This window comes from Podarcis cretensis (assembly GCF_951804945.1).
Source record: "Podarcis cretensis genome assembly, chromosome: Z".
Lineage (NCBI taxonomy): Eukaryota > Metazoa > Chordata > Lepidosauria > Squamata > Lacertidae > Podarcis > Podarcis cretensis.
Genome location: NC_137184.1, coordinates 21,499,759 through 21,521,616, shown reverse-complemented (window position 1 = coordinate 21,521,616; position 21,858 = coordinate 21,499,759). Strand labels below are relative to the sequence as shown.

The window sequence follows — 21,858 nt, the reverse complement described above, 5'->3', positions numbered from 1 at the left end:
TAGAGACTAACTAGACTGGGAGTTGAATCTGTCTCCAACCCTGGCAGTGAGGTAACATCCACTACTGCCCCCTGGAGGCAGGAAGCTAGTTTACAGAGGCTGTGGGAATCACATAGCTCTGCTCTCCAACAAAGGAGGGTGGCTGCCTGCCCCCAGCCCCGCCCCAGCATTTTCCACCTGAAGCAATTTCCTCACTTTGCCTAATGGTAGGACTGGCTCTGCTCAAAGGTAAACATCAAATGGGTTTCAATTAATTTGCCTTCAGGTTTTCTGTTAGGATATTAAAGCTGGAAGAGTAATTTATGCCAAGCGAAGCAATGGGAGCCTGAATGTATATTCTGAGAGTTTCCACAGCTTTTTAATTCAGTATACCCACCTGCAGCATAAAGAGGTCAGCATTGTGGGATCCATTGCTTCTTTGGGAACTGTCTTATAATTTCCCCTAAACACACACCATTTGCAGCTCCCCAACTCTAATAAGCTTTGGGGAAGCACCAGAGGGATCAATGAAAATCAAGTGCCCTGTTTTGCAAAAACAAAACCAACAGTGGATACATCTCTGCATCCATTTATTATTTACACATCACTTTCTACATAGGTAAAGGTAAAGGTAAAGGTACCCCTGCCCGTACGGGCCAGTCGTGTCCGACTCTAGGGTTGCGCGCTCATCTCGCTCAAGAGGCCGAGAGCCGGCGCCGTCTGAAGACACTTCCGGGTCACGTGGCCAGTGTGACGAAGCTGCTCTGGTGAGCCAGCACCAGCGCCGCACACGGAAACACCGTTTACCTTCCCGCTATAAGCGGTACCTATTTATCTACTTGCACTTAGGGATGCTTTCGAACTGCTAGGTGGGCAGGAGCTGGGACCGATGGGAGCTCACCCCACTGCGGGGATTCGAACCGCCGACTTTACGATCAGCAAGTCCTAGGCACTGAGGTTTTACCCACAGCGCCACCCGCGTCCCCTACATAGGTAGCAGCCTGCTAATGTGAGCTAACGATCTCAATTTACAAATGGGTGGAGAAGGCAGTGGGGAGGAACACATACAGATCAATGAGGGGTTGAGTCTTTTGAACCTTACAGAGCTGAGTCTAGCTGTAGGCAAGTGGGTGAACATATGGAGGCATTTGTGGGGGAATGGAGGGAGCTGCCGTATGCCACATCAGCTCATTGGTCCACCTAGCTCAGTACTGTTGACAATGATTGGCGTGTGGTGCATGAAGGTCAGAATGGAGAGTTTGTGTTCCACATGTGATGGCCAGAAGTTGAGCACCAGCCGGACTGTCAGGGGCAGAGCTTGTGTACACGCATGCCCTGACCCATTTTCAGCCCTTGTCAGATACACCAGACAACTTGTCAAATACACTGAAGTTAGAAGCAATAATGCCTCTGAATACCAGTTGCTAGAAATGCTCTTCTGCTTACAGGTTTCCTACAGGGAACTCTGGGAACAGGATGCTGGACTAGATGGGCCACTGGTCAGATCCAGCAGACTGGATGCACAGGACTTTTCTTTCCTACTCAACCAACAATGGACTAATAAATCACTTCTTGGAATATAGTAAAATGACTTCGTCAGGCTGGAAAACCAAAAGTGACTGGATGGAAGAGCTGAAAGTGAGAAAATGAAATTCAGCCTAGACAAATCTAAAGTTATGCATTTAGGCACACATACATACCGTAAATAGCAATCATATGCATAGGCATAGGATAGCCACATATGTACATGGATTGCTGTTTGGACGTACAAAAAAGATCTCAAGTTTGCAATCAAACACAAGCTGAAAGTGAGCCAGATGTTCTGTGAAATGGCTGCAAAAAAATAAAATAAAGCTAATGTGTTTTCAAGCTGCATTAATACAGCCATAGCTTCCAAGTCACAAAGCAAGTAATCATTCCGCTTTACACTAGTCAGATCTAGTCAAATCTCACTTGGCGTATTATGGGAAGTTCTGCGCAACATTTGAAACAGGTTCAGAAGGAGGGTGGTGCTGGTGGTCAGGGGCATGGGGAATAAGCCCTATCAGGAAAGGCTGAAGGACTGGGTGTGCTTCGCCTGGAAGAGACATTTCTCTTGTAATCCCTGGAAGCCTCTATTATTTAAAACAAAAACAAGAAAAAAATGACAGAAAGGAGGAGAGCAACAAACGTAAAATTTACAAAGTGCAATAGACTCAAACCAGTGACAGTAGACAAGGAGACGCATTTGCACCCTACATTTGAAGTAGTATCATACCCAGGGCCTTTTTTTCAGTTGCAACTCTCTGGAAGTCAGTTCTGGCACCTCTCAGGTAGGCACCATTGCTATTCCAAGAGAACAAAGGAGGTGTTCATGGTGAGTTCCAGCACCTCTTTCTCTAGAAAAAGAAAGTACTGATCATACCACTTTAGATGTCACAGCTTTCTCCAAAGAATTATGGGAAATGCAGTTTTCTCTCTCTCTCTCTCTCCAGAAACTAATTCTGTCTCCTCTGTTATCTCTTACACACAGGCCACATTCACACCATACATTTATGATTCCACTTTAAACAATCATGGCTTCCCACAAAGAATTCTGGGAGCTTTAGTTTGTTCAGGTTGCTGCAAGTATCAAATACCTCCTTCACAACAGGCTGAGAGTCAAATGTGTCCCTTTCCTTTGTTTGCATATCCTTCTGTGAAGGCTTGGAATCTCTTTTCCCACTTTAAATGCCATCTCTAAAAAAGGTGTAGGAATTGTGTGGTCAATATTTTTCCATTGCCTAAAACATTCTCTCCTGTTCTATAGAGCATTCACTATATATAAGTTTTAAATATCGCAGGATCTGGGAGACTCTCACACAAGCGCTGGGAGGCTCCTGCAAAATCTCTCAGGGCCATTTGAGTTCTCGCAGGAGCCTCCCAAAGCCCTGTAAAAAGTCTGAGAGCTTGGAAGCTCTTTTTGAGTCAGGAAAACCCTGTGCAAAAAGAGCTTCTAAGCTGTCTGCCTTCTGTGCATTCATTTTGTATGATTTCAGACATTAACTACCTAAACGTTCTGTATTAATTTTAAAAGCCCTGAAGAGTTCAGGTCTAAGGTGTCTCAGGGGTTGCCTGAGTCCTTCTATCCCAGCTCAGTCACTGTGATCACCTGCAGGAACGTTGTTGGTCGTTCCCAGAGTTGGTGAGGCTTACTTGACAACAATGAGAAACTGCCCCTTTGGTGTCATTTGCCCAGTCCTGTGGAACACCCTGCCAATAGAGATTAAGTGGGCCTTCTGTGCCAACTTTTAAATGTCTGATGAAAACTTTTTTTAAGAGTATACAGTATCTCCCACAATGGTTTGTTGATGCTTGCCTTTAACATTTTTTTGCTGTTTTAATGCTTTTATTGTATGGTTTCTATCATGTTAATGTTGTAAACTGCTTTATTAATAATAATAATATTTTTTTATTTATACCCTGCCCTCCCCAGCCAAGACTGGGCTCAGGTAGGTCTTTGCTATGTTAGGTGAATTAGTGGTGTATTAATATTAGTGGAATGTTATTATTTATTAAATTTTTATACCACCCTTCATCTGAGGACCACAGGGTGGTTTACAATATAGCAACACAAAAATACATACTGTTAAGTTGTGGGTGAACATATCAGACGACACAGCGATTCTTCAAACAGCTCTTGTTTATTCACAGGCTAGGACAGAACTGAACTGAAGGGTTCAGTCAGCCTGCTTATATAGAGCTCCAGTACCATGTAACTGTAACAATTTTCTAAAACTATCCAATCACTGAACGTCACTTTTGATCCCTTATTTGCATAACCATCTACAGTATCCCCCTGCTGGCCCAGGGTGAGAACTTCAGTACATAACACATAACAAACTAAAACAATACACACACACACACACACACACACACACACAAACACCAGTTTAAAGGGCCAAAAATTATTTAATTAGCCAAAGGCCTGGGAGAAGAAGAATGGTTAGCCTGGTGCCTAAAGATACTTAATGAAGGCACCAGGTGAGTGGCCCTGGACACTTGTAGGATGCTATACAAGTGGGGAGCCACCACAGAGATTAGCAATTGGCCAGTAGTTGCTTAGGTTTTCAAAATCCAGCGAGGACTTCCTGAGGAGTGGTTCTAATACAGCCTGCTTCATGCAGGCAGGGACTACCCACTCTCGCAATGAGACATCAATCACTTCTCCAGCCCAGGTAGCTAACCTTCCCTGCTAGTTTTTGTCAGACAAGGGGGGCAAAGGTCCAGAGCACAAGTGCCCCACCGATCCACATTCTTGAGGCTTATTAGTGGAAACTCATCCAACGTAACATGACTAGACAGTGTTCCGGGCACCTCAAGATTCGTCTGCTTTCGGGATCCCTTCCAGCTCTACTATTGTATGATTCTATGACCTTCAAGTCTGCCCTGATGCTGCATCAAGTATCCAGGTGGCTACAGCTGGATGAGACCAATTCCAGCCTGTTCACCCACCCAAGTCTCAGTGATACAGACCAGATCAGCCTCCTCATCCATAATGAGATCATGGATGAGGGAGGTCTTATTCATAGCCATCCTGGCATTCAGCAAGAGCCATATACCTGAAGGCTGGCTAATAGGACAACTGCAAATCCCCAGGGTACCGTGTGCCCCTTACCTGGCCTGCCTCCCTTCCCACACCTTACCTCCCCCTACCCTGAACCACTGCAATTCAATACCCCCTGCTCACCCAAACTTCTCTGCTCCCAGATACATCTCCCCTCCCTCAATAGTAATGGGGTGAAGTGAATATATTGTTTTCCTCCTCTTACTGTTTCCATCAGGTCTTGCTGTGTTACTTGGTTATCAACATAAGATTCTAGTCTGGGTTGAAAAATTTCCTATGGAGGAAGTATCTAAAATGGTGTGCAGCTATTTCTACTCAGGAAGGTTCCTTGGTATACTTAGCTGACTGATTATCTAGAGGTAGGAGCTCTGCTGTCCATATGCTTTTATTCTAGAGATCTTCAGGTTTTCTTGAGCCTGGATTTGTAGAATGTCATCAAGCCCAGGTCCAAATCACTGCACATCTGGTTTGTTGGAAGGGTTGCACTGGCCACACAGACATGGGCGGTTGGGGCGGGGCGGTATAAATGCAGGGCAAAGTGACAAAGTTGCCAGAACAGGTGACCCTGCTCAAAACGAGTGTTGTGGGATCTCACCTTAAAATGGAGCAGTATGCTGGGGCAGAAAAAGAAAATTGTGCTCCATTGGGAAAGCTTAGCGGTTCTCAACCTGTGGGTCCCCAGATGTTGTTGGACTACAACTCCCATCATCCCTGAGCTCTGGCCTTGCTAGCTAGGGGTGATGGGAGTTGTAATTCAACAACATCTGGGGACCCACTGGTTGAGAAAGGCTGTAAGGCTTAGAATATCTGCATATCTCTTGGTGGTGACAAAAGGTATGGCCAATTGCATTATTAGAAAAACTGGCTAAAGAAGTAAGGGCATTAGCCAGGACATGGGACTGATGACTTCCTTGAAGTCTCATATCCTTCCATGACATTTTCAATCAAACATGGTATTCACAAGTCACATTTACAATTATTGTGTAGAGTATTTCCTTGATTCTCTGTTTACCGAGATTTTAAAACAGAGGGAGAGGGAGAGAGGGAGAGAGAGAGGGAGAGAGGGAGAGAGGGAAAGAAAGAAAGAAAGAAAGAAAGAAAGAAAGAAAGAAAGAAAGAAAGAAAGAAAGAAAGAAAGAAAGAAAGAAAGAAAGAAAGAAAGAAAGAAAATGGCATTCCCACTCAATGATTGTAGGACCCACCATGCTCCATGCCCTTGCCTTGAGGATCTTCACCACCTCCACAAAATCAAACTGGCTGTGGCAGTCAACCTGAGGACCCCTCCTCTGACAGTATGAATGGGGGGAGGGTTCCAAGATTGACAGGAAAAGGCAAAAAAGAAAGAAAGCTTTTGGTGTTTTATTTTTTACTTTTATGAGCACATGAAAGAAGGAAAAGTAAGGCCTGTAAAGGGGACCCCCACCCCTGGGGAAAACTTGTAGGGAAGAAACAAAAACAAAAAACACCCAGACAGTCTCAAATACACTGAATACACCAAATTTAGGAGGAAAAACAATAGAAAAAGAAAAACCACGCATAAAATGTTCACATATAGGGATTTCCATCAGAGAAGGGAGAAAAAAGCAACACAACGCAGCCGCAGTCAGGGTTTAGGTCTGGAGGGTGGGACGCCTCCTCCTACTTGAAGAAGCTCTGAAGATCCTGCCACCAAGCCCAGAGGGAGGCTTCATCCTGTCCGCAAAATGCCTTTCAATCTAATCTAGCAAATGTAGCATTTGCCAGCCTAAGATCATTTGATCAAAGAGCTGCAGTAGGATAGCTGGGTTTATAACTCATGAAACTTGAGTTCTTTGCAGGGTTTAAGGATGGCCCTTGGGGAGAGGAGGGCACATGCATAGTGGGCAAAAATTCAGCATGCTCAACCTTTTCTAGTGGTAATTTTAAGAGAAGGTATAATAGCTGACATGATAGAAGTTTATAAAATTATGCATGGCATAGAGTAGATAAGAGATTTTCTCCCTGCTTTGTAACACTAGAACTTGTGGACACCCAATGAAGCTGAACGTTAGAAGATTCAGGACAGAAAAAAGAAAGGACTTTTAATTGCGGATCCCACAGGAGGCAGCAATGGTCACTAACCTATATGGCTTCAAAGGATCATTAGACAATTCATGGAGGAGATGGCCATTGATCGCCTATGATGGCAGCAATGCTTCTGAATGCCAGTTGCTGGGAACCACAAATGAAAAGGTTCTTGTGTTTGGGTGCTACTTGTAGTTTCCCCCCAGGCATCAGGGTGGCCAGTATGAGAACAGGATGCTGGACAAGATGGGCCACTGGCCTGACCCAGCAGGGCTCCTCTGATGTTCTTGTGCATGTGTCCCTTCCCTTCTGGGTCTCAAGCATTGCTGTCATTTAGGGTTTCTCTTCAGTTGTCTTTATGCCTCATTAGAGCACCGGAACCATTAAACTGAAAGAGCCAAGAACTCTGGGAATTCAAGCGCACTGTAAAATGAACTTTAGCAGCTGCCATCCTCCCCGCACTTTCTGCACCCCCCCAAAGGGAATCAGGATACCCTTCTCTGCCTGCAGACCAGTTAAAAGCAGCTTGTTCTGGTCTCTATGACGCTGTGTTCTAGGCACATTCAACACAAGGCCAGACTTCCCAGCATTTTTGATTAGATTTCCTTCAACACCTGAGACCTGCAACTCTTGATTCATTTAAAGCTCTGGACCAGAGTGGAAAACGTCTTGCAGCCCGACGGCCTTATTTCCTTTTGGGCAACTTTCTGGGGCCTACATATCACTGGTGGGAGGGCTACAGGGGGAAATCAGCAGAGCAACAAATGTGAACTTTACAAAAGTGCAGCAGGCACAAAAGAGTTCAAGGGTATGTTCCATTCAGTCAAAAAACCCAAGGGGGGGGGGGAAGCTGGCTGGTGCAGGGTATGATTTGGGTAAAGTTCAGAGGGCCATAGAGGCCTAGGTGATCATATTTGGTCCCTGGGCCCAAGGCTCCACATTCCTGCTCTAGACAATGCCAGTATGAAAACCCAGTACCCGCTGTACCTTGCTACCCACCCCATGGCACCGAACTGAGAGTTTCTTCCTGAGGTTCCAGTACTTGTGCCCCCCCAAAAAAACCAGATCATGTGGCAAGGCTGATTACATGCTATTTGCTTCAGATCAGTATTCCTCCAAGATATGGTGGTATGATTAGGTGGAAAGATTCATGTAATAGATCTTATCCACCTGGTTGCAATATGCATGTGTTCTGCACCACGAAAGCAGCAGGTAAGTGGTTGTGGATGTTTGTGAAAGCAAGACTGAGTTTTCCCATTTCCGGTACTAGTTTTTAATACAGCTTATGTTTTAAAGGGTTTTTAAATCATTTTTAAAAATCTGACTAAACCTCCAAAGATTAGAGAAGCAGCAAGATGTACAGGCAGTGCATACTGCTCTACAGGATGTGCTGGATCTGAGAAATGGTGTTCCTGGATCCAGCTCAGCTTAAAGCATAAATGTATAGTATTAATCCTTCCTCTCCCACACACAAAATTCACAATGGCATCTCTCTCTACCTGTCTTTTTAAATCCAGCAAAACTTTTGTGACCATGAATATGAATGGAAACACTTGGGATACCATTGTCTTGTTAGGATGGATATTTGTTATTTTTTAAATTGGTGTTCGAATAGCAAAAGTGGAGTTCCATGAACTGTTCCTATGAACTGAACTGAAGGTTCTCCACAACAATTAAAGCAAGTTATCTGGTAAACCTGCAAATGAAAAGCTGCTCAAACTGAGCTTTACAGGGAGCTGTTGGAATGGATGAACTAACAAGATCATAATCCATACTCAGGTGCATCTCACAGTACAGTGGTACCTTGGTTCTTGAACAGCTTAGTTGTCGAACAAATCGCCTCCTGAACGCCACAAACCTGAAAGTGTTCCAGTTTGCGAATGTTTTTCGGAAGCCAAACGTCCAACACAGCTTCTGCTTGACTGCAGGAAGCTTCTGCAGCCAATCGGAAGCCACGCCTTGGGTTTCGAAGAGTTCAGGGAGTTGAACTGACTCCCAGAACTGATTAAGCTTGAGAACCAAGTACCTCTAGTTATGAACTTAATTCGTTCCGGAGGTCCGTTCTTAACAGTGGTACCTCTAGTTACGAACTTAATTCGTTCCAGAGGTCCGTTCTTAAACTGAAACTGTTTTTAACCAGAGGTGTGCTTTCGCTAAAGGGGGCTCTTGCTGCTGCTGTGCCACCGGCATACAATTTCTGTTCTCATCCTTGGGCAAAGTTCTCAACTCGAGGTAACTCTCCTAGGTTAGCAGAGTTTGTAACCTGAAGCATTTGTAACCTGAGGTACCACTGTATAGAAAATGCAGCTTTTGGGAAGTACGTTTGGCCATGATGTATATAGGTCATAGTGTTTCAGGAACATTACTATTCAGACAAGTTTATGGTTTATCAAAATCTAGGGGTCTCTCAAATCTCCCAATTTGGCACTGGTTAGCTATGTCAAGAGCTCCATTTGTCGTGTTAGCAAAGCAGCACAACAGAAATTAATCCATTTTGGTCACTTTATTAAATCAGATATTAAATAGCTTTAACTACCAAACAGCACTTCGAATGGTGAAAACACAGATAGCGTATTGCCATACTTGAATGCTTCTCCTTAGAAACACGTTTCCAGTCCTTAATATATATTTTACAAAACAGCCTTATAAGAAGTGACATATTTTCTACAGTACTCTTATGATATTTAATACACAACTGAAAAACTGTCTTAAAAACAAAATAAAAACATAGGCCAAGTCTTAACAGCTGTATGATTTCAGCAGCCAAAGCTGGTCAAGGGACTGAAACATTACTATGCAACTGGGACAAAAACATGTACAATATCACAATACTAAGCAAAAACGCTTTACATCCAAAGGAATAAACAGGTTACAAAAGGTGGAGAATTTAGCAGGCAAAACTGTATTACGAGCAACAATTTATCATCTTATATAAGCTATTTCAACTAGGTAAACATTTAAAACAAATATAAAAATGAGTTTTTTCAATAACTGATGACATTTCTGTCATTAAATGTTGGTTAAAACTTGACGCTATACTAAAAAGCACGTTATTATGCAGCTATATGCCAAGTGAGAAATATGTATGAAAAGTGGTCCAAGTTTTAGATCAATGCTTCTTGTCTCCAAGACATCCTCATCCACACCAGTTGCCTTTTTTCTGTTGTTGTTGAGGTTGAGAAAGTGTTGTCTTTAAAAAGTTGGTGAAAACTTTAGTCTCCTGAGTTGATGTAAAAATGCCACTCAAATTCCCAGCTCTATTTTACAAAATGTAGGAATATCCTAGGCAGCTACCATTTGCCTTCAAGCATTTGTCAAGGAATCTCTATTTTCACTTCCTCTGAGGCAAATATAGCAATCTTTGAGCACTTCCTTTCTCACCAAATTAAAGAAATGAATCACACCACTAGCTGAACAAGGGCTCAGGATGTCTTCCCATTGTTAAAAGAGGTGAAAACAGCAACTTATGGTTAAATCTGCTGCAATGATCAAGCTGTGTTCCTATTACCAACCAAAGCATTTTCACTGCAAAATTGAATCTTTCCCAAAATTAACGTTGCCTGGGTGCTGGCTGATTCACTCAGATAGGAGAAATAAAATGTAACCATTTTTCTAGAATGATTCATAAAACCAAACTTTTATTATTATTATATATTTATTTATAACCTGCCTTTTTCTCTGACAGGGACTCAAAGCGCATTATAGATAAAAAATAAGAAATTTTAGACTACAAATTAGCAACTCTTGCTTTTTCAGTGGTGTGAATCCTACCTAGCGTTCATAAATCTCCAAAATAACCCTACTCTTTACTTGCTCCTTCTCCAATGCCTCATATGCACCTGTCATTTAATTTTATGCCTGCGTTCCAATAGCTGTATTTTCTTCTGGAGACATCAGCTAGATTAATGCGAGAAAAAGATTTAGTGGGTCTTCATAAGCCCAGAAAACAGACAACTATTCCACTTTCATGTTGTAAAAGTAGCTGTTAATGAAGCATAATTATTTGGAAATTTACTTCTCCCTCCAGCACAGAAACAAACAAACAAAAACAAAAAAAAACCAAGCTGTTTCTTCCACTTTCATATTTATAGTTTTAAAAAGGGGGAAATAGGGTGGGAAAGGAATACAGGGTAAAATGAGATTCTTATCTATAAAACAAGGAATTATTTCACAACTCTTGACAGTACTGCAAACTGTGAAAGCACATTCCTTCATGTGGTTAAAGAGCAAATGGTTCTAGCCATTTCAAAACTGCTTACTGAAGACAGGCTCAATCCCAACCACTGCCACCATATTTGAGCGCCAAAGTACCAGGAGTATATTTCTCTTAGCCCGTCCACAACCATCCTACTGCCGGCAACAGGATGAGACCCTAGCATCAGTATAAAGGAGTCAAAAAATGTGCTTTGTATCGGAACGAGCACATGGTGGAAGTATACTGGTGAAGGATAAAAAAGTATTGATATTATTCCATCACATACATGAAATAAAAGTGGCAGAAGGCTAGAGGAAACAGCAACTTCTCAGGCTTTAACTTAAGGCTGCAGAGAGTTTCTAAAAAAACCTGCATGACTTGGAAGTTTAAAAGCAGTAGTATTTAAAAATATTGCACTCAGTTCTGTTTTAAGATCATTTTTAAATCTTATGGTTTTTTCCCCATCACAAATTCTAAGATTAGAATAAATTTCCGTGTCAGTTCTGTCTTTACACTTTCTATTTTGTGAAAGATTATAAAAAGTTCCATAATTTGAGGAATCAACTTTAACCAAGAACTCAGCTGTGCACATTTGTGTGTGAGACAACCAAAATATACAGATCTGTGTTACTTCACTAAGTTTCTCCCATTTAATGGCTGTTTTTATGGCTATTAACAGCAAGCATAGGAGTTTAAACAGGAAACCTGTACAGCCCCTAATGTTATGGAAAGGACCTGTTTTCACTGAAAACAACTGGATATCTCCTGTACTCAACACATGTAAGAAGATTCTAGGCAACACCACTAAATATCGGGGTGGGGGCGTTATGTCTTATTAAAACAAAGTGAATAATTACAATGGAACGTGCCGATTAAGCTGGGGGGGGGGGGCGGAAATCATTCAAACTATTTAAACAGTTGAGTTCTGTTAAGCCATTGATTCCTAAAAAAATAAAAAAAGTTCTCTCTCACTCTGTGATTTTAACAATCCTTAAAAACTTTTAGTGCAAAATAATCACATTGGTTTCCCTTGGGATGGTCCTGGGCCTTTGCCGCTCATTGGAAGAGGAGCCCGCTGCAAGGGGGGTGGGTGCTGCATTGCACCAGCAACAGATTGATACATCCCTCTCATATCTATCTGTTGGAAGCTGGAAGGATTCATAATCAAACCCGGCTTTGGCATCATTGCATGACTCATGGCTGCTTGCTGAGCCACGTGCTGCGCTGCTTGCTGGTAGGTCAGCTGCTGTGGCTGCTGCTGGCTGTACTGCTGATGGAGTCTTCTGCTCATCAGAATCCTCTGAACACAACCGATTAGCTGTGGAGGGAAAAGTGGAGCTGTTATAAGGGCATGACCTGTCTCAATAATGCCTTTCCCTTCAGCCACAGTATCCCTGACAAATTGATTTTAACCTGAAACTTGATACTTGTTGCACCGCTACCACCATCACTAATGTGGCGGCATTTTCAAGCTAGTGACTGGAGGCACCAGTTAGCAATACCATTTCGGACCACAGTCCCCTAATGACTCACCCATTGTGTTGCAAGCAACCTTTATCTTGGTTGCCATCAGGGCAAGCACTCTCTGTGAAATTGCTCCCATATATCAGTTACAACATTCCTCTAGTACCATTTTCCATCTCTCTACCCCACTCCCCGTCCAGCAACCTGAAAATTCTTATGTGAATGACCAAGCAAGTATTTTGTGGCAAACACCACACGAGAAAATACTTCCAGTCTGACAGAATGCCTCGGAAAAAGTTTCAGGTTTCATAATATAACATGAAAAACCCTGCAAGACTTTACATAACACGCATGTTAATTCCTTAGTGTTAAGAAGCACTGATTTCCAGCCAGAAGTATTTGGTTAGCAAGGAGGTGAACTTGAAAAGAATATCAATAATGTCTGGTGAAGGACTACTTCAGTTCTGCTCATTCAAGATTGTTTATATCTATTTCTAAAGAAATTGATTTTTCTTTCAAAAGTGCTATGAATTATATTGACTTTATACTGATCATCAAGGTCTGCATAGTGCTTTTAAAATAAAATACAGAGAATGAAACAAATTTCCTTGTTGCAGTAGTATTTACAAAGAATTATTATTATTATTATTATTATTATTATTATTATTATTATTATTATTATTCCACCCTTCATCACTAGATCTCAGCCTGGTTCAAAGCATAAAAATACAAGAAAAAACACAAAATACATAAAAAAGAAGATAAAACACAATATCCTCCACCCCCTACCCCAAGGGCTCAACAAACAGCTTACAGTGGAATCTCTGGTTGTGAACGGGATCCGTTCCGGAGGCCTGTTCACAACCTGAAAAGAACGCAACCCGTATCTGCGCATCGGCGAGTGACGATTCACCGCTTCTGCACATGCGTGTGATGTCATTTTGCGCATCTGCGCATGTGGCAAAACCCGGAAGTAACCTGTTCCGTTATTTCCGGGTTGCCACGGGGCACAACCTGAAAACACGCAACCTGAAGCAAACGTAACATGAGGTATGACTATCTCTGAAATTCTTACAACAGCCTTCTTAAGGTAGAGCAGCAAAACTATCTTCATATTACAGGTGCGAGGGTGGATGGAGGATGAAAGCAAGTTTTCCCCCCCAACACTAAGCAGTGATACATGCCATCTATAAATTAGCTTATGTGGGTTGATACTGATTTTAAAAGGTTTTTTTGCCCGCAGATTGTTCCAGTCAGCTTCTTCAATTTTAGCGTCTAGGTCAGTTTCCCAAAGTTGTTTAGTAGCTGAGCATCACTCAGTGGCCAGAACACTGAGTATTTTATGTAGTGTCAGCAGAATTTTTTTGGGAATGCTGAGTTGTATTTAGAAATATTTTTTTCAGAAGATGCCATGATGTGAGTGCTTGGGATTTAATTGCTTGGTTTGAAATAAAATGTATATAACCTGATGTGTGAATAACTAATTCACATTGTACCCTCTCATTTTTTCCATAATTTGGTCTGCTGTAATTGAGTTATCCTTTTTATAGAGATTAGTCAAAGTATATAGGCCTTTTTCTTTTTTTCACATCAACTAGGGTTTGTTTTTGTAGGTGAGTACATGGAAGGATGCAATGCAATTGGGATTAGCGGTGATACAGGTGGGGCTAATTTGAAGACCCAGTATCATTAGATTTTCAATTCTGTTGTTATAACTAGCTCTCATTCTTAAGCCACATACAGTTCCTCTTTTCTTTAAAACTAATAAAAAATAAAAAATTAACCTTTTCAGTACTACATATGGTTAAAACTCACTTGAACAGTACCTGTGCATGACATCTTTTTTTCTGCAGCAGGATTTCTTGGCAAGGTGATAAACACCCAGCTCTCACCAAGCTAAATCTAAGCTGCTAAAAAAGAGCTGGTGCAGATTAGGAGCAAGAAAGGCAAGCTGCATCACACTATGTAAATTACAGCTCAAGCAACTGCAGGGATGCCTCTAACCTGCAAGTGAGACCTAGGGAGGTGTAAGATTGATATCCACAATGCTAATAAAGGTCTTGTAAGCACTTGGGGTGGGATAAAGCAGTTAATAGCTCCCCTTTTCAAATGTGCTTCTACATTGCTGCCCTGTTTGTTTTTTCCATGAGTCTACCTGAATCAAGAAGTGTGTGTGAGTCTTACCATCTGCTGCTTTGTCAGGACATCATTATAGATGGCCTCCCGGCGCTTAACATCCAACTCCTGGGTTGCTTGTCGGCTTAGAGCTAAAGACTGGACCTGGGACTCTGTGAGTGTCAGATTCTCCTTCCACTGCAAATGAAAACACAACAGAGGGTTTTAGCAGTAGTTCTTATAGAGCCTCAATTTGTCCTGAAATGTGTCAACGGAGAGTTTTTTGCCTTGAGAATACAGCAACTCGGTTTTCAAAAAAATGGTCTAAAATAAATCTGCTGGGACACTGCAACAGACTGCTCTGGCTGAAGACAGGCATAATATGGGTCACTGGGATTTTTCCTTCATGTGCAGGTTTTGTCTATCCACATATTCTTCATCTCTACCTGAGTGTCTTGTTTGGTAGTAACGCTGTAGAGAGGGAAGGGGTGGTGCTTGTTCCAGTTCAACAGCTGCAGAAGGGCTGCTTGGAGGTCAGGGGCACCCACCTTGGACAAGACATGTGAGACCAGGTGAGAGCAAGGTGTCCCAAAGGTCTTGGATATCAGGTGGAGAAGGCAAACTGAAAGACGGGAGGAGAGGTAATGGTTCTCTGGGTAATCTACCATTTCCTCAAGGATTATGCCTGCTGAATGTACCAGGGCTACGATTCTAAAGAGCATCTAGGGTTCTAAAGCGCTCTGTTAGGTACCTCTCTGACCTTAGCATGCCCAACAGATATGTGGAATTTTCCTCTTTGAATGACAGCTGGTAGACTGGGGAGAGGGAAGGGAAGAAGGGAGAGAGTACAGATTGCAAAGGGATAAGGACTATTTGGAAATGCAGATAGAGAAGTATCTGGTATTCTGCAGAAATGTAAACAGGCAGTTATTTTATTAAGCTGCTCATAAAAAGAAGCTTTCATAAAAATTAAAGTAGATCATGCTGATACAAAATTATGCAAATACAGTTTCAGTTCATAATATAATATAAATCCTAAATCTTTTACAAATTGAAAATGGAATATTTTGCTTGGCTGCTGACAGGATGCTGATTTAGTAACATTTTAGCACAAACCTTATTTATGAAGTCCCCCCCCCACAATATATAGATGTCATCCATTAAAATAAGTGCCAGAGTTGACAATCATTGTCTGCAACAATCTTAACATAACCTCATGTACAACCCACAACCTGCAACTCCAAAACACTTAAAAGCTCCACTGATTTTGACTGATGGATTAGAAGTATGTGCTTACATCTCCAAAGAAAAAAATAGAACTTAACTATGGCTGTATTGTGTTCAGATGCCATTCATCCCATTTAACTCTTAACTGAATACTATGCGATAATATAACAGAAATCAGTTTAGAAGAGTTTATTTGGCCAAGACAATAAAGAAACAAATTAATGGAGTCATCCTACATAGGTATCCCTGAAAGAAAGCTCCCCCAGAAGGGTTAGGCAACCTAAGGCCTGTGGGCCAGATGCGGACCAAATGCCTTCTAAATCCGGCCCACAGATGGTTGGGGAATCAGCGTGTTTTTATATGAGTAGAATGTGTACTTTTATTTAAAAATTTAGTCCGGCCAACCACATGGTCTGAGGGACGGTGGACCGGCCCATGGCTGAAAAAGGTTCCTGACCCCAGAGATACAGTATAGTTTATAAGTAAATTACCATAGGACTGGGCTTTTTAAATGCCTGAAACAGATTTCTTCCTCACAGCACTGCAGCCAATTGATTAATCTGCAATCTCAGTATCACTGAAGGAAGGGGGGGAAAACATATTGCAAGCTATAATCAGCATTTAATGCAGTTCTCTGAGATGTATGCAACCTCAGAGCAAAAATGGCTCTTATCAGCAGTGAGTTTACTTACTATACTGGAAATGATGTCTTCAAGGGGTTGAATTCTTGCTCCAGTAACATTGTTGGTAGCTTCCAAAACTTTTTCTCTGCCTTGATTAATGAGGTCCTGAAAGAAAAGTATGATTAAGAGTTGCTGAATAACTATAGATTAAGATATCTACAAATATAGTGAAATTCCATTCCTACCTAGCTTCTTTATAATGCTTCCATATGATACAACTACCATGTCCAATCACATACATGTCCAATCACATGTTGGGCTACTGAATGGAAAATAATTTCAAACACTACTGTGTTTCTCACGTAAACAATTTAATTGTGAGAGGCAACTCTGCTCCTCTGGTTTTTATTTAACTACATTAAGGAGTAACTTTCACAAAACAGCCTAGAAACGAGCATCTTACAAGTCAATGCACACAGCACTTTCATTGTGAAGCAAAAGACCTAGGTTCATTGTCGGGCGCAATAATATGACTATGTAAGGCATCCTCAGCATGAAGCAACTATCATGTTAATGGTATTTGAAACTTTCCCACCTACCTCAAGCTGCTGGTTGCTCATAGCAGACAATGCTGCCAAATTGAAAGGAATATATGGAGCCTGAGCATTAAAGTTGGTGGGGAACATGTTTGCCCCCATTGGCATGTTGAAACGCATCGTCAGGCCCTGAAAAACAGAGGTAGCTCTTCTGAGTATTCAAAGCTGAAGGTTTGAGAATATATGACTGGTACTCACCTGAATGATCACTGCAGATGGTGACAGCAGTCACAAAATTAAAAGACACCTGCTTCTTGGGAGAAAAGCAATGACAAACCTTGACAGCATCTTAAAAAGCAGAGACATCACCTTGCCAACAAAGGTCCGTATAGTTAAAGCTATGGTTTTCCTAGTAGTGATGTATGGAAGTGAGAGCTGGACCGGATTGCCGAAGAATTGATGCTTTTGAATTATAAGATTACTACTAGGTTGGGCTCTGGCGCCATCCCCTTGAAGAATGTAGGAGTGTAGTTTAGGAAATAGGCTGCTACCTTCCTCAGTTCTGCAGACTCACCAAGCACAAGTAGACATCAGTCATCACAATATGCTTATTTCAATAAACCAAACCAAAATTTTGGGAGGGCTTTCTAGTAATTGGAGGGGCAAGGAGATGTTTGGTCTTTTACAGATAGCAATGGATAACACTTATTTTTCTGAAAATACAGTGTACAGTTTTGTTTAAGCCCCAAACCAAATGTGTGAAATCATAGTAAATGCCTTAACAAGGCACTGAAATGATATATTCAGAACTGGGGCATGAAGAATTCCTGATTTTTGCTTATCTTTATTTTAACTGTGTCTTCCTTCTTGTGTGGTTTATATGAAGCAGTGCTTCACTGCCAATCCAGTCAGTAACAAATTAGTAGTACTGGGGTAGGGCAGTGAAAACAAGCTCTTCACATTTAACAGCCAAACTCTACAAGGATTCCTCTAGCAAATGCATTTTTTGATCACAGGCCAAATCCATCTACTAAAGTCTGTCTATACTGGAAACTCAAGGCTCCTGTTTTCTGAGGTATACCTTGCCCAAAAATACTGAAGATGCAGAACAATTGTCTGAGTCACAGAACGAAATTGATCTAAATGGCTTAAGGCATCCTACCTTCTTTTCAGCTTCATATTCATCCCAAGCCGCCTTCCTCTCCTCTTCAGTCAATTCTTCTTCCTCTTTGTGGTCCAGGAGGGAATCATGTTCATGATAGCCCACTATATGTTCTTTGCAGATCTGGAGGAGTTCAGCTAGAATTGTATCCTGGTAAATAAAAATGCCAGAACATTCAGTAAGCACATATAAAAATTCTTTAATGGCAAGTGGTGGGTCCTGATGCATGCTTCTCATCAGGGGATATTAAAGCAGCAGAAGGAGGAAAGTTTGTTTCCTCAGCAGTCTCATTTCTATGGCCTAATCAAGCTTTTGGTGAAATTTAGCTTTTGAAGTCCAATTTGGTTCCCCCCGGGTGGTGAATTCAGTTTTTAACTGTGCAAATGCACTCCTGCCCACCGCAGAGACCTGGGCATCCAGCCTCAAAGCTGATTCCAGGAGCACACCCGAACTGTGAACCTGTTTCAGGGGGGAGGTGTTACAGGGCTAACAGGACAGACAGGCACCTCGTCTTCAGGTGAGATATAACCTCCACTTTTAAGTCACAAAGCCCCAAACACATCCATAGAATAAAACTGATCACAAAGCATATCAGTAACTGGGAAGAACAAAAAAGTAGAGTAGTAAAACTATGTAGATGGAAGTTGAAAAAAGGCCAGATTCAAAAATTAAATTAGCACAAAGCAGCTCTCTTCCATGCTACGTAAGAGGACTTAAAATGGCTGGAGAGTTCTCAGACATGCATTTGCCTTCGTTCCTATGGTAACAATACTGTTGAATACAGTGCAATTTAATCCATATATACCATGCCAACAGAGTCATCAAAATGTGGTTTAAATTATATGCAACTGGGTAGATCTGCATTTCTTTGTCTGAAATGCAACTTGTATTCAATAAAGGTCAAGGCTTGAAAGGTAAAAACTTTATAAACTATTTATTGATGGTCTCCCACAATTCAAAGTGCATGTTTAATGAAGGAATTTGTGTGAAGATTTAGTACAAAAATGTAAAATATCTTTGCTAGAATATTGATGTTACAAATGGCTTTTATACAGTATCATACAAAATCTCCCCAGCTGCTTTTCAAATCTGTACATTAAAAAATTCTAAGTTTCAGTATAAAGACAGCTTGAGCAAAAGCAACAACATGTGTAGAAAAGTAAGAACCACGAAAGTATCTCACTAACAAGTTCAGCTTTGGGACACAATATATGTCCATCTTTTAAAGCCAATTTCTAAAAAGTTGCCCCCCAAAATCATCTCTATTTTCCAACTTATTTCCTCCCAAAATAAAACTTTGAATTTTTTCATAAAGATGATATCCCAAGAAAGTTTTCAAGTTGTGTTCTTTCAATTTTCCTTTAAGCACAGGATAAAAATGTTTACTTTTTCAGTAATTTTTTCAGTTGAGATATCATTTTAGATACTTCTCAACTAGTGAGTTCATGAACCAATCTGAAAGTTGTCCAATAATTTCAAGCTCATAATCTTAAGAAGCACACTGCAACATCTCTTTCTATTTAACACAGGGTTAGGCAATGAAGCCAACCTGCCAAATATTCAATCTTCAAATTGATGAGTGAGAGAAACTTGTTGGGTGCAATACTATCAGAGAATGTAACATTAATTATGTAAGTTGTGTAATTTTACCACAGCAGATAACAAGATGAATAATGCATTTTGGCAACAAATACCATTTAGAATGGAAAGTTATGCCTTCTCAACATCTCTACTCAACAGTACTTTAAAAAAAAAAACCTCAACAACCACCCACCAACATGCCCCAGTAAAACATTTCTTAACGTTTGCATGATTCTTGAAACATTGTTTCAACGAACTCATCAATAAACACTTCAATATTGATAGGAATATTGTTTTCTGATGTGAATTGCACTCAACAAGTCTCCCATCTTTTCAAAGCAAAGAAAACACAATGCAAATTGTTTTGTTAAAAAAATTCCCACAACTTACATATCATCTGCAGAGTGAAAGCATCAACCGCAAACACCCCCTCATTTGCTGGATTGATTTCCATTCCAGACATGGTACAAATAAATGAACTTTGGCAATTTTCGCTCTTTTTGGAATTTTTGCAATTCATCAACATCTATACTGTTCAGTACTATACCACATTCAGCAATATCTGGTTTCTTTATCGCACACTGTGGTGTAACATCAGTACTTATGGAACTAAGCATGGAAACAAACTAAGGAGAGCTGAAGGGGTTGGGGACTAGGAGTTGTGACCTTTTATATTCAATTTACTTTTACCAAAGTGACCAATTAAGGGCCAAAATAGTGAATCTAAAAGGCTGAACTTTTTGTTCTTGTATAGATAGGAAAAATGTATGCACTGATTATTAATTTTTTAAAAAAAATTGGAACCCTAACCTGAAATTCTGGAAGCTTCACCAGAAGTTAAGCAGCATAGGAAATTTGTAAAATAAGGTAAAAACACAACAAACTGCTGGCAGAGCTTCAGGTGCGGCTGCAATGTTCTAATCATTAGGACTGCTTGGTAATGTAGTATTAAGTGCAACAAAGTGAACCATCACTAGATATTATGGGAATGGCGAGTCAGAATTCGTCAGGGCATTCTATTCAAGGAGCAATCTCCCAGGACTCAAAAATTAGCAGGCAATAAAAACCCAACAAGAGTTCCAAGGAATGTACAATATGGACTGGCACTGAGACATTGCTAGGTAGCTCTCTTGGTCAGGCAGCAATAAATCAAAATGAATGCAATGAAGTATGTAAGAGTTCCTAATGTACAACTGAGGACTCAGGTGTTAAAAAAGGAAACTTGGCAGAGAAAGCCAAGCCCGCTAAATAAATCCTCCAGGAAATGAATCCTCATACACATCTGAGAACATTATTAAGCCATTATGAAACTAAGAAGCTGGATGCTGTACAATCCCATGAATGAGGCCCTTCACACTTTGAGGCACTTGTCATGGGAGTGACTTGCAAAAACCACTTCTGCGAATTAAACTGTTATGTGGAAAGCAGTCCAGGGATTAGCAGCAGAATGATGACTCCATTTCATTATTTTTCGCAGGTCACGCCTTTTATTCTGGTGGAGATTTTGTAATGCTAACCCATCCCCCATTTCCTACTTCAATTTCACAGTGCCAAATTTGCAAGTGAAATGCCTGGACTTAGGAAATGCAATGTAGAAAGAAGACCTGATTTGTCCGATCTCTCCTACTCTCGGGTTCATCCAATCTTGCCCCCTCCCTCCCTGCCTGGTTTCTGCCTGAAAATGGCTGCTGCCTACTATCAAACAAGCAAGAAAATAATTAAGTGAGCAAATTCCTAGTGTTCTGAGTTTATAGTGAGGATCAGGCATAATTCTTTTCACATAGCGAGCAAGTGGATCGGGACCTGCATGTACTGCTCAAGACAGACAGAAGGGCTAAAAAGATCCTTGGTTTCATTCTGCATGACAATTCATATTTACTCCCTGCTCCCCCCACAAAAAGGCACATACCTAAATATTTTGGTATTGTAGGTGCTAACTGTACATATTGACTTACTTTTGGTAACATAGGTGTATCCCTTTTTTTCTTCTTTTCTGAATTAGGATCATCCAACAAGTCTGGCTCAAAAGTATACAGCTCAGTGAGTTCATTCATGGTAAAATGGCGTTCAACCTGTTGCTGATCAACCACCCGGAAAGATAGTGACTGTTTAGTTACTTGACGATCGTAGATCTTGTCTTCCATTGTTCCCTTCAAAACAAAAATACATTACAATTTATGTCCACACGCACATATGAGAGACCCCAACCACCAACCCAGAGTTCCCTCAATCTCTCTGCCACTGTTTTGCAACACACACACACACACACACACACACACCCTACTGCTGACGAACGAGATACCCAATGAAGCTGGTTGGCTGTAGTTTCAAGATGAAAGAAAACACCT

The 21,858-nt window shown here is 41.2% G+C and overlaps 1 protein-coding gene across 5 annotated transcripts in view; it reads right to left on the bottom strand.

Moving 5' to 3' along the window:
- Positions 1-9,095: 9,095 nt before the first annotated feature.
- Positions 9,096-21,858, bottom strand: part of ATRX (ATRX chromatin remodeler) — a 93,357-nt gene continuing 80,594 nt past the window's right edge. For all 5 annotated transcript variants that reach the window (XM_079961184.1, XM_079961186.1, XM_079961185.1 and 2 more), the window contains 6 exons: positions 21,466-21,660; positions 17,930-18,079; positions 16,831-16,956; positions 16,301-16,396; positions 14,451-14,579; positions 9,096-12,120 (listed from right to left, as the gene is read on the bottom strand). In XM_079961184.1, coding sequence (XP_079817310.1) covers positions 11,818-12,120; positions 14,451-14,579; positions 16,301-16,396; positions 16,831-16,956; positions 17,930-18,079; positions 21,466-21,660 — 999 coding nt within the window. In that variant the 3' untranslated portion in view covers positions 9,096-11,817. The remainder of the gene's footprint in view (positions 12,121-14,450; positions 14,580-16,300; positions 16,397-16,830; positions 16,957-17,929; positions 18,080-21,465; positions 21,661-21,858) is intronic.